A 12,955-nucleotide genomic window follows, 5' to 3' on the forward strand; every position below is an offset into this window, starting at 1 on the left:
ACACGAAGCACAAATGTAACAATAACTTTGATGAGTAGTGGCACCAGAAGAAATATCACCATAATGAAGACAGTTTCTGGATTTAAAGACAGTGTAGCTCACCAGTGTGATCATAAATAGATGGGCAAGAGTGTTAAGAGTTTCAGTTTGGCTTTATAATTACAAGAGTCAAAAGAAATTTCCAAGAAATAGAGAACAGACTTACTGGCCTAGGAAGACACAAATTCTATCTCTTATCTGAGAATACCGGCTGAGTATTTACAATGTGACATAGTTGCTGGCTTTTATTTTAAGAGGGGGAAAGCTCAATTTTAGTTACAGTGATCAGGAAAAATTTTAAGGGCTCTCAATGGGAAGGTATTCCAGAAGGGTACAGTGGCATAAAGAAAAGCAAGAACACAGCCCCACAGCAGTGAATAATCCATTTTCCTATAAGGGAGTCTTAGAAAGCTAGAATGAGGCCAGACTGAAAAATTGAGCACAACCTAAAAGCCTATGTAATGTGGTATATTTTATCCATAAGCAAAGTGGGGTAGCCTAATGGATTAATGTTACTTCCTGTTACTTGTCTGAGATTCTCTCATACTTGCAGGCAAAGTGGTGACTTTTTTTTTTTTTTAATCCCTTGGGAATCAAATAATTTCTTAATCACTGAGATAGAATGATTTTAGATTCCACTCTACAATTAGGTGTAGTTTTAAGAAGGTCCACTCTTAAGATGTGAATCCACTCAATGGCAATGGGATTGGTTTCTGAGATACTGAACCCACCCAGAGGTGCCTTGGGAGACCTAGGCCTGGTGATCTGCTTTCAAAAGGTCACACAGCCTTGAAAACCCTATGGAGCAGTTCCACTCAGCACACATGAGGTCACCATGAGTTGGAATCAACTTAATGGCCACTAGCAACAACCCTAAAATGAACTTTCATAAGTGCCACCAGTTTTTAAGACCGAGTTCCCAAATAACAACGTGGATATACAATAGGTATTTCTGAATAAAGAAATTTAGTGACTGCAAGCAGGGAACTGCTACCCTGACATTGCAATCTGTTTAGCCCCACCCAGTCTAAACTGGCACTGTACAGATACTATGAAACCAACCAATATCATGTGAGAAAAAAGAGAACAGATTCCACAGATTCCTTCATTTTAGAAAACAAGCTCCTGCCATTCTAATCTTCAGATTTAAGACTGTGGCCTGTATAGTCACTACTGTGTTTTCTAAATACTGGGCAAATACTATGGTTAATCTAGTAAAGGGAGCTCTGGTGGCGTAGTGCCTGAGGCACTTTACTGCTAGCAGAAGGTTGGTGGTTCAAACCCATCAGTCACTCCTCGGAAGGCAGACTGGGCAATCTACTTCCGTAGTGATACCTACTCAGAAACCCAAGGAAGGGTCGGTATGAGTCGGATCCAACTCGACGGCACATAACAACAATAATCTAGTAAAGTACCATAGCTTCTTATTGCTCCTCTCACAGTTAAAATCCTGTAAACTGAAATCAGCCTTAGTTTCCCATTTTCCTATGAAGCACCAGAAACTGAAGGAATCATTTATTTTATTAAAAATAGATTTGAAAATAAATCTCAAACATAACATCAATCCTGCATTTCTGAGGGCATGAAATTCCATTTTTTCCCCAAATTACTTCAGATTCTGCTCACATTTTTGCCTTAACCCGCACATTTACCACCAGCATCCCCTCCTCTCTCATCAAGGTGGCGGCACTGTCACGGTTCGACCTGCCTGAGAAGCTCAGGGCTTCCCAGATCACCAAAGGCAGGTGATCTCTGCTGAGAAAGATAGTTGTGCGTCCCAGGCCGTTCCCGCTACACCCCTCGCGCGGCGGCCTTGGGACGAGACTCAGCCTGAAGTATCAAGTGGCCTGCCGGGCAGAAAAGACACAGCACTCACCAGGACTGTTGAGAGCCGGGAGCGAAAGCGCGGAACTACCAACCCACCGTACTTAAACTGTTTTTGAGGCCGCCTCGCAGGCAGCGCGAAGTGGGAGGGGCCGGAAATGTTTACAAGCCTGACGGAGGAGAAGCCCTGCTGCCCTACCGGCTCCAAGGCGGGGACCTAAAGATCCTGGGGACCCTAGGGACGTCTGGGCTGGATTACTAGCACCGCTGTCCGCTCGACAGGCCCGGGCCGAGGCTCCCGGCGCCCACCCCAAGTCCCTGCCCATCCTTTCGCTCCGACAGCTCTGGAGACACTTACCGCCGCGCTAGCCGGCGGGCTCTGCTGGGGGCCGCGGTCCCCCTCGCTACATCCCGCGGCTCTGGAGGAGGCCTGTGGCCGAGTGGCCCCGGTCCTTCGGCGCCCTCCCCACGCCGGAAGGGGCGCGCAACGACACGTCGTCACCTCCGCAGCCGCGTCACCTCCTCTCGAGCTCCACCTCGCTACCTCCAATCCCAGGCATTCCTCCGGGAGTCCCAATCACAGGCACGCTCCTCTCCGCCACACCCCTGCGCCCCGGACTCCGCCCCTCTCACTGGCTCCGCCTCCCTAGTCCCGGCTCGTCCCCTTTACGTCTGGGGCGCCTCACCAACCGTGAGTCCAGCCTCCCATCGTAGGCCCCGCCTCCTCTGTCTGTTCCAATCCTCAACTCAGATGACCTTCGGTTTTGGCCTCGCCATCCTATTCCAAGCGCCACCTTGCAAGAACGGCAACCCGAAACACCAATCAGAGCACGTGAAGGAGGAATTTCGGAGAATTAAAGGGAATCTTGGGAGCTCTGGTAGTGTAGTGCCTAAGGCACTTGACTGCTACCTAGAAGGCTGGTGGTTCAAATCCACCAGCCACTCCTCGGAAGGAAGATGGGGCAATGTACTTCCTTAGTGATGCTGCCTCGGAAACCCAAGGAGGGGTCGTTATGAGTCGGTCTGACTCCACGGCACATAACAACAACAAAGGGAATCTTGCCTTGGAAACCCAAGGAGGGGTCCTTATGAGTCAGATCCGAGTCCATGGCAGTGAGGTTTTTTGTTTTTGGTGAGAATGCTTAATTCCCTATCTTGTCATCTACACTAGAAAATTCCTACACCTAATCTTCCACTTCATAGTCTCTACCTCCTTTCCACAAATACTTATTGAGTGCTCAGTGTGTGACAGGCAGTGGACTAGACTCTAGTACTAAAAAACAAAACAAACTCACTGCTGTTCTCATTCATAGCTACCCCTCCCTGGGTTTCTGAGGCGGTATCTCTACCGAAGTAGATTGCCCAGTGTTCCTTGCCAGGAGTGGCTGGTAGGTTTGAACAGCCAGCCTTCTAGTTAGCGGTCAAATGCCTTAGGCACTATGCCACCAGGGCTCCCAGACGCTAGGACTGGCTCCTGTAATTTCTTGTCAGAAACAGTGGAGGCATTTTTAACTGGTTTTACTTGGAAGCTCCCTGCTTCTGTCTGTGCTCCATTGCCGCCAAAGTGATGGCACCCAGAACGGGTGAAATATAGGGTGGTGTGGCCCTCATCTGAACCCCAGAACACAGAAAATGATTTGAAAGACTGTTAGTCTTCTCAATTCTCCCAAGGATGGTACCTAACCAGAGCCATTCTAGATGGAAAGATTATTCATTACTGACAATAGCTACCTTCGGGGAAAACAGAAAACTAAAACCCTTGCAGTGAGCCGATTCATACTCATAGTAACCCTGTAAGACAGAGTAGAATTGCCCCAATAGGGTTTCCAAGCCTGTGAATTTTTAAGGGTGCAGACTGCCCCATCTTTCTCCCACAGAGGCTGGTGGGTTAGATTGCCCACCTTTCAGGTAGTAGCAGAGCGCTCTAACCACTATGCCACCAGGCTTGTTGACTTAAGGCAGTAGGGCTTGATTCTCTTGGTGCTAGTTCAAAGAATAGGCTCTGGAGTTACAGAGACCCAGGTTTGTGCTCCTGGTCAGCCTCTGATCTTGAGCACCTTGCTGAACAACTCCAAAGGATAGTTACCTCATCTAAGAAATAGGACTAAAATAGTGCTACTTCAATAGGGCTGTTGTCAGGATTAAATGAGACAATTCATGCAGGTTCTCAGTACTGTGCCCAGCAAATGGTAAATGCTATATAAACGTTAGTTACTGTTTTGCTTGAATGTAGAAAATCCTCAGGAACTTCCCATTGTCCACAGAATTCAGTTCAAGCTTCTGTGTATCTTGACAAGACCCTTTGGAAGTTGACTCTAACCTACTCTCAGGCTTCATCTTTCTCCACACTCCCTCTTGCATCTTGGGCCTCAATGAACTGTTCTTAGTACTTCAAACCAAATATCAACTCTTTTAATTCCTCCAGGCTTTTGCACATGTTGATCCTCTGTTTGCCTGTCCTTGCCCCCAATTCTCTGCCAGAAGATCTAAGCAACTTACAATGCTTAGTTCTAGGTTTGGCTCTGAATTCAGACAACTCTAGGTCACATTCAGGCTCTGTAAGCCACTGATTAACGCTATGGCCTTAATTTTAAGTTTAGACTCAGGATTACCAGGAAGATTACATTAAATAGCACAGAACTTGGTACATGACTGTTACTCAAAATTTTGATTCTTTCTCCTCTTCCTCCATCTCCAAAATCCTTTTGAACCCCCTGCTACGGGCCCATCTGCACTTTTTCGTATCTTTATTATAGCATTAATTATACTGTGTTGTAATTATTTACTAGTCTTAGACTGAGTTCTTTCAGAGGCCTAAGACCCGGTAGTGTAGGAAGCAGAAATGTAGTAAAATAGTTAATAATCTTTTTTGCAAGTTTGATAGGCAAAAAAAAAAAAAGACCTGGTAGTGTAGTAGTTACAGCATGTGGCTGCTAACCAAAAGGTTGGTGTTTTGAACACACCAAATGGCTCTGTGGAAGATTAGGCAGTCTGCTTCCACAAAGATTTACAGCCTGAGAAACCCAATGGGGGTGCTATAAGTCAGGATCCACTCGGTGGCAGGGAAGACTAGTCTTGGTCACAATTGTATTCTGAGGGCCTAGCATAGTGTTTGGCACATGACAAGTCCTTAACAGATGTTTGTATACTGCGTGGATGAGGTAGGAACCCATTTAAGACAAGGGATAGTGAGCTTCCATGTGGGAAATTCTCTGGTGGTGTAGTGCCTAAGGCATTTGACTGCTAACCAGAAGGCTGGTGGTTTACCCATCAGCCACTCTTTGGAAGGTAGACTAGACAATCTACTTCCATAGAGATACCACCCTGGAAACCCAAGGAGGGGTCTGTGAGTTGGAACCGACTTGATGGCAGTGAGTTTGGTTTTCTTTTTTTTTGGTTGGGCTGCTCCAGTATCTGAGCCAAACAAACCTAAGCAAATTTTCCTTTTGGGAGGTGATGTTCTTACAGAACACAGTGCCATACATATAACACCTGCTCATGAAATGTGTGATGGACGACCATTACAGAATTTACTGGACTCTGGCCTCTAGTTGGACCTTCCTGGGTTCCTATGAAGGCGTAAATTCTGAGAGTCCCACAGGCCTTTCTCTCAAGGGCCCTAGAGAAAGTAATACACAGTTTCATGTAGAAAAACATTATCTGCCTTTCTCCTGAGACTGATCATTGCTTTGTCCCAGTGGATCTAAGAAGAATCTGAAGGGGCTACCATAATCCTACCCTGGGAGAAGGGAGTAGAGTGGGTCATACTGTAACAGCAGAGGAGAAGGACAGTGCTCAGGACAGATGGGCCTGGGGAAAGGCAACTCTGTCCAGGCACCAAGTCTGGCTGGGGTTGGTGAGGTCAGGTTGCTTTTTAAAGGAGAAGGCTTCTCTTCCAAACAGAAAGACAATACTTTGATTCATTTGCCAGGTATTCTGAGGGATAAAAATTATGGTGAAGGACAAGTCAAGAGAAGGAAGAAGGGGAAGAGTAGCTAAACCAAAGGGCTACTGTGAGGGGCACCTGGGCCAGGAAAGCATTGCTTTTAATTTGTATTTTTCTCTTCCACCACAAAAGCCTCCAGGGAGAAGTTAAGTTTCCGGCTCTGTCCAGACAGCTGCTGAAATGATCACTGAGTTTGGTGGCAGCTCATATTTCAGCACATGGAAGTGCTCAAAGGCTCTTTGGAAGGCCCGGGAGAAATTCTGTGCTGGGAAACTCTTCCTTTCAAGGTTCCCAGGCACAAAAGGCCTTGGTAACAAGGACCCCAGGCACAACAACCGTTTAGGTGTCACGCAGGGACCTTAGCTCCATTTATTTGCATAGCCAGAGGTTCTTGCCACAAATAGCAGTCTTAGACTTAGGGTGGCCACTTCCCTCTAGCTTGGGCAGGGGCAGAGAGAGAGAAAAAAAAGGAGAGGGAGGGAGGGGGAGAGAGTGAGTGAGAGAGAGAGAGAGAGAGAGAGAGAGACAAACATAGATCTCAACCTCCTTTCTCTAAGGACTGGAGATCTGCAGAAACCATTTCCTCTTTTCTTGCATTCTCACCACCTTTGTAGTCTGCTCAAACTTGCACTCATACATGAAGAACCTGCCCATGGGTTAAGCATGTAAAACTCATTGCACAGATTGCACTTCACATTATAGACAGAGAGAGTGAGACTGTGATACTATCAAAGAACTAGCCAGTCTTGGAAAAAAATGTACATGCTCCCTTCTTTCTGATCTCATGGGAGAGATTGGTCCCTGGGCTTGACTGGGTCTTTTATCACAGGGAGATTTGGGTGGCCTTCTAGGGAACCACTCCACCTTGGTTCTCTTCCATGGGCTGCAGGGATGTGGTTCCTACAGGTACCATCTATATTTCAGCTCCAGAATAAGACACAGGAGGCTGATACTATCAAAAAAGGAGACATTTTTGATTGTCATGACTGGAGTGGTATCACCGGCAACTGGTGGGTAAAGGCTGGACAGAGATGCTGCTAAACATCCTACAATGCACAGAACAGCCCTTCACAGCAAAGAATTATCCAGTCCAAAATGTCAATAATGTTGAGGCTGAGAATCTCTCGTAATGAGAGATTTTAACATGCTTCTTTCAATAACAGCAGACAAGCAGACAAAAGACTTGTAAATGTAAGTCTAACAACATAAGGAACAAACTTGACCTAATTATCATATATGCAATACTGCATCCAATAGCTGCAGAATACATATTATTTTTCAGGGACATATGGACCACTGAAGGAGCCCTGGTGGCACAATGGTTAAGCTCTAGGCTGCTAACCAAATGGTCAGAGGTTCTAACCTACCAGAGGCTCCAACAGACAGAAGCCCTGGCAATCTGCTCCTATAAAGATTACAGCCAAGAAAACCCTATAGGGCAGTTCTACTTTGTCATATAGGGTCACTATGAGTCTGAATTGACTCAGCACACAATATCATCAGAAAAGGAACTAGGGCTCACAGCATCTGAGTACTGACTAGGAACAATTGCAGTGAATGGGACCATGGAAGCTGAGGGATGCTCAGTAAGTGAACTGCATCTTTTGTGAGTAGCCCAGTTTGTCCAAGTTGGGATGGCAGGCTAGTTGGACCATCGGGGGTGGCCCACAGAGCAGCATCAGCACATCATCACCTGGGGCAGGCAGGTGCTCCCGGATCATGTTGGCAGTCACAAAGCCCTTGCTGTAGGCCCAATCTAAAGAACAGGGGAGAGGAAAGAACTGACACTCCAGATCCATGCTGGCAAGGGACTGATTGCCATGAGTTTGAGAGGGCCCAGAAAGGCTCCTGGGAGGTATCAAGTTGTGGCAGCAGCTGGATGAATACACTCAGCCCACCTCAGCAGAGGAGGGGTATAATCAGCCCCAGGCCAAGCCTCAGCAGCACAGTCATACTTGCCACCCACCAGGTAAACAGGACAGGTACTTGAAGGAAAGGGCCCAGGAGACTACTGTGTTTGTACACTCAGACTTGAGAGTTTGGCAGTGTCACTAAGGTCTGGATTTACTAACACAAGAACTCACACAGGGGCAAGGCCTTGAATTTGATGATGAAGGGAGATTGGGATGTCCATAAATGGGGAGAATACCTTCTGGGGGTTGATCCAGAGTGAACCAGAGTTTAAAGCGACTGGGATATTGGGCCTGTAGTTCCTCCAAGTCCTCCCGCAAGATTATATCCTTTTCAGTCTGAAATGAAAAGGGGAAGCAAAATCTCTGGGAACTTTCTCAGGCCCACATAAAAATATTCTCTTCTATAACAACTTTCCAACCAGGAGAGAACAAGAATGCCAAAGGAACACTAAAGGTTTAGGGAATAAGACCTGATAGTGCTTCCAGGAAGTTGAGGGGATGGGGAGGGGACAAAACACTATCTATGCAGTATGAAGGAATAAAGACAGAATATTTAACCAAGGAAGGAGCCCTGGTGGTTAAGTGCTTGGCTGCTAACCAAAGGTTGGTGGTTCGAATCCACCAACCACTCCACAGGAGTAAAAGACCTAGCAATCTGCTCTTGTAAAGATTGTTGCTGTTGTTGGGTGCTCCAACTCACAGTGACCTTTGCCCTGCTATCCTCATAATCATGGCTACATTTGAGCCCATTGTTTCAGCCACTGTGTCAATCTTATCGCATTGAAGGCTTTCCTAGGAACCCTATGAAACCCTATGGTGCAGTTCTACTCTGTCACATGGGGTTATTATGAGTCAGAATCAACTCAACAACACACAATATCAACAACTTAACCAAAGGCACAGTTACTATGCTCAGGACTAGATTCCTTAAATGTTTTCTTCTTCCCTTGGGGGCAGGGAGAAAATCTGACCCAATACTCTGCTCTCTTTCCTCGTTATTGTAGTAGAGGAGGGTCCTTTACCTTGTACAAGGGACCTTGGGCAGAGAATAGAATGCAGTGGACCAGGTCTGTCCACTAGTAGCACATCTCAGCTCTACCCATATAGCAACTCTGAAGTCTCAGGACTGAGAAAAGCAAACCAACCTGGTTGGCAAAAAGCAGAAAGCACTGGGTTGGATCTTCAGGGTCTTTCAGGATGGCCCGGATCAGTTGCAGCATCGGTGTGATCCCTGCATAAAGATATCCCTTAGGGAGAATGGGGGCCACATTCCACCCTGTCCCAACTCCTTAGCTGACCAACTCTTTCATCTTAATTCGACACATTCTGTTTTTCCTTTAATACCCAAATCTTGTAGCTTCTCCTGGGAATTCTCTAGCATCTATGTTTCTGGTCAGATATGCCAGTTCCCCCAAACTCACTGAAAATCCTATCTGGTGGGTGAACTGTAGACATTCTCAATATGCACATAAGTTCATTTTTTTAGATATCCTTCTAAGGAACCAAAGACCCTTTCTCTGAAAATCCTTTGGAGGTGAGTATGGTCAAAGATGACCACATGTATCTCCTTATTCAATGATGAGCGTCCTGGAATATTAGACTTGCAGTGGTTAAGTGCATGTGCTTTGGAATCAGGGAGACCCTGATACAAATCCTGTCTCTGCCTATTACCAATTTAATAACCCTATGGAAACCACTTAACTTCTCTGAATCTCCATTTTCTCATCTGTAAAATAGGAATGCAAATACCTGCTTCATAGATACATATGTAAAGTGACTAACATAGTGTCTAGTACACAGTAGTGCCCAAAGTTAATTTTCTTTCTACCTGATTAGTCATTTCAAGCTGCTTTTATCTACTCTCACTTAAAAATTATTAGATGCATTTAATTTAAGATCTCGGGAGAGCCCACTTGATTTATTTTTCTTGTTCTATCAGTTAAAATTTTTTTGTTTGTTTGTTTCTACCTCATTATGATTTTGTTTTTCAGATACTAGGGAATTGGAAGGAAGGCTGGGCAATCTACTTCCATAGTGATACTGCCTTGGAAACCCAAGGAGGGGTTGCTATAAGTTGGATCTGACTTGACTCGAATGCAGTGCGTTAGTTTGGTTGGTTTAGGGAATACTAGTGAGGATGGCTCAGGACTGGGCAGCATTTCGTTCTGTTGTACATAGGGTTGCTATGAGTTGGAGCTGATTCAATGGCACCTAATACCACCACTAGGCACTGCTGGGATTCCCCTGATTAACAGCTTGGCTATGATTACCAAACCTTCTGAAGGTCACTTAGAAGTTTTCACAGTAACAATCAACAGTGGTGGGAGAGAATGGCCCCTCAAGCGACATACACCTGTTCCGCCGGCAATCATTCCCAGTTTGTGTGCCACTTGGAGTTCTGGTGGAGATTTCTTGTTGGGCTGAATGTTAAAATTTCCTGAGGAGCCAAATGAAGAGAAGGGAGGAAGAACAAAGTCAATACAGGGAACTAAGAAAACAAATACAGAATTGAAACAAAATCCACAGCCAGTTTAGCAGCTGCTATGAAATCTGATTCTGGAACTTGGGCAGAGGTTTGAGTTGAGCCAGCCCTGATAAATAACATACTTGAGGGACAATGGGGCCAGAGCTATCTGTCCCATATTACCAACTACTAGTCAGCTCAGAGCAGCATGGTGAGTCATTAGCTGTTTCTGTCAGAGGGTCATTCCCTGGTGAGGACAACAGGCACAAGGCCAAGTGTCATAGAGAAGCTCCAGGGGTTTGGTAATGCACCCAGCTGCTCCCATGGGAAGGACTGAAAGCTATCTCTGGCTTGTTCCACAGCTCAACCTAAGGTGCAAATCTTTAGGGGGAAAAGAGCCATTGTTTGTTTTAGTAATTGCCACAGATGTCAGAGCTGGTGAATTCAAGTGGATAGGGAACTGCCACCTGCCGCCAATGATGCTGAGTAATATGCCTTTCTATAGTACCAGTGCTGTGGTCAGAAGGGCAGTTCTGGCCCTTATACATACTGACACACACACACACACACACACACACACACACACACAGTCACACTGTTCTCCAGGACCATAGGAACTGGAGAAAAGGGAGATGATCTCAAGGAGAAGAGAGGCCATTACCTTTCCCAGTGTAAGTGAGCAACCCACTTGGCCCCCGAAACTCCACCATGTCCCCAATCTTCAGGCTATCCAGGTACTGAGACATCCTCCCTCCCTCAGGAAATTTGGGGTGTACGCCCTTCAGGTAAACCTGATGAGACAGAATGGAAAATATCTTATTTGGAATGTCACTGGTTCCTGAGTCCCCTGTTTATTTAATGTCCCTGAGGCTGGAGTAGGGACCATACACATGCTATCTCTTCCCAGTCCACATACTTTGCTCATATCTACAAAGGACATTCCATCTCTTGCTTTCATACAAATCTCGGAAGTTTCTACAAATCCTACAAAGAGTGGGGTAAGGAGCTCCTGGAGTTCTTTTTTACCCCTCTTACCTTGATAACAAGATCCACGTAGCCTCGGTCCTCATCGCTGGTGACAGGAGTGTACGGCCTGATGATCAGGCTGCCATCGATCCGTGCAGAGAGGTAGACATGTTTGCCTGGGAACCATGCAGGGAGCTACATAAGGGTGGCTTGTGGATGTGCTGCATCTCTATTACTTTTCAAATCACTCAGGGAGGTTTTTAGAGAACAAGAAATGTTGTGCTTCTTGCTGTGGATTCAGTGAACTACAAGGCAGGGAGGATTCACTCCTTTGAGCCCCAGCTGGATTCCTCCTAAGCTCTCAATGGAGAAATTTATCGATTACTGCCAGTACCTTAGCAAAGTCAAGTGAGATGAGGGTTTGGGCAATGGGAATAAATTAGTGCTTGCTCAGGGGCGTGGTGTGAGCAAGTCGTGCAGGAAGGAGGATGGCTGAGTGTTAAAGATTACTAGGGGCACAGAAACCACACCCTAAAGGGGACCTGTGGCACTTCATAGCCATCAGAGGACAGAGAGCCAGGTAGGGAAAGGGGAATGCGGTGTGGTGGGAATAGAGGGAAGCAGCATGTTTTAGGAGACCCCAGAAGGGGAATCGGTCTCTTTGGGGTCCCAAGGAAGGAATCCACTCCACACTCTCCTTACCCACAGGCAGCCCCAGAATGTGGTGGGCGGTGGGCAGGGCAAAGCGGAACCTCTTGGTGTTGTGGCTCACTGTCTGGAGGATGGATAACACATGTGTTTCATCAAGCGGGTCGCTGCTGCCAAGTCCCTCGGAGCATCCCAACCACCTCATCTGCTGTCCTGGGTGTTGTCTTCCTCATACCAGGAAAACTCTGGTCCCCTCCCCTACCCGACCCCTTCCTCCACTTACCGTCTTATCTATCAGTCGCAGCAGGTACTTCTCGTTGGGATCCAGAAGAGTGATAGGCGGCCTGCGGGACCTCCGAAATAGGTAGGAGCCCAGAGCCAGGCCGAGCAGAGACAGCAGCCCCACCCCCAGGGAGGCCAGCAGGACTGGGTTCTGTGGGCAGAGGAGGCAGCGTGACCACCGCGCTGGGGAAAAGCCTAGGGTGCGGGTGATGACCATCCCGTACGACCCCTGCCCCAAGGCTGGCAGTCTCGAGCTCCAGGGCTGGAGGATGCCGAGGCCAGAAGGGTAACCACGGGTCCACCCCCCATGAAGCGCGGTACCACGACCCAAGCAACCAGGGCGGGTTCAGAGCCCTGTGGGGCGAGGTAGGCAGTGAGAGCCGGAGGTCCGAAGGTGAGTGTCTAGAACCAGATGGGGCGAGGAAGTCCCTGGGTGCAGGATATGGAGCGAGGGCCTCACCGGTTGGATCCCCATCACTAAATGTAGCGTCCTCCACCGCCCCGCGGGCAGACAGATAGCACAATGCGCAGCGGAGCTGGGCAGGATGCGAGGCCGGAGGGCGCGGCTAGGCAGGAGGCGGGGTCAGCGGGAAGAGTCGCTTTCCGCCCCACCCCTTCTCTCCTCCAATCGGTGCCCCGCGGGCACAAAGCCCCAGTACTGCTCCGAGACTATTTAAGACTGCAAGGATAACCTCGTGGTTGAAGTGCTGGGTTGTTAACCTGAAAGTCAGCAGTTCGAACCTAGGGAGAAAGACGTGCCAGTCTATAACCATAAAGATTTATAACCTTGGAAACCCTATGAGGAAGGTCTACTCTGGGTCGCTAGGAGTCGGTAATCGACACGACGGCAGAGGATTCAAGACTGCAGCTCTC

At 47.4% G+C, this 12,955-nt stretch overlaps 1 protein-coding gene across 1 annotated transcript; it reads right to left on the reverse strand.

Moving 5' to 3' along the window:
• Positions 1–7,392: 7,392 nt before the first annotated feature.
• LOC103197257 (NADH-cytochrome b5 reductase 1) lies at positions 7,393–12,557 on the reverse strand. Its single transcript, XM_007941149.2, has 9 exons — positions 12,543–12,557; positions 12,084–12,233; positions 11,855–11,927; positions 11,222–11,328; positions 10,848–10,977; positions 10,076–10,159; positions 8,868–8,953; positions 7,959–8,058; positions 7,393–7,565 (listed from the first exon to the last, which is right to left on the reverse strand). Exons 1-9 carry the CDS (start codon positions 12,555–12,557, stop codon positions 7,393–7,395), a joined length of 918 nt encoding a protein of 305 aa, XP_007939340.1.
• Positions 12,558–12,955: the final 398 nt, after the last annotated feature.

The sequence above is a fragment of the Orycteropus afer genome, unplaced genomic scaffold (genome assembly GCF_000298275.1).
Source record: "Orycteropus afer afer isolate SDZICR_OR568_19922 unplaced genomic scaffold, OryAfe1.0 scaffold00075, whole genome shotgun sequence".
Classification (NCBI taxonomy): Eukaryota; Metazoa; Chordata; class Mammalia; order Tubulidentata; family Orycteropodidae; genus Orycteropus; species Orycteropus afer.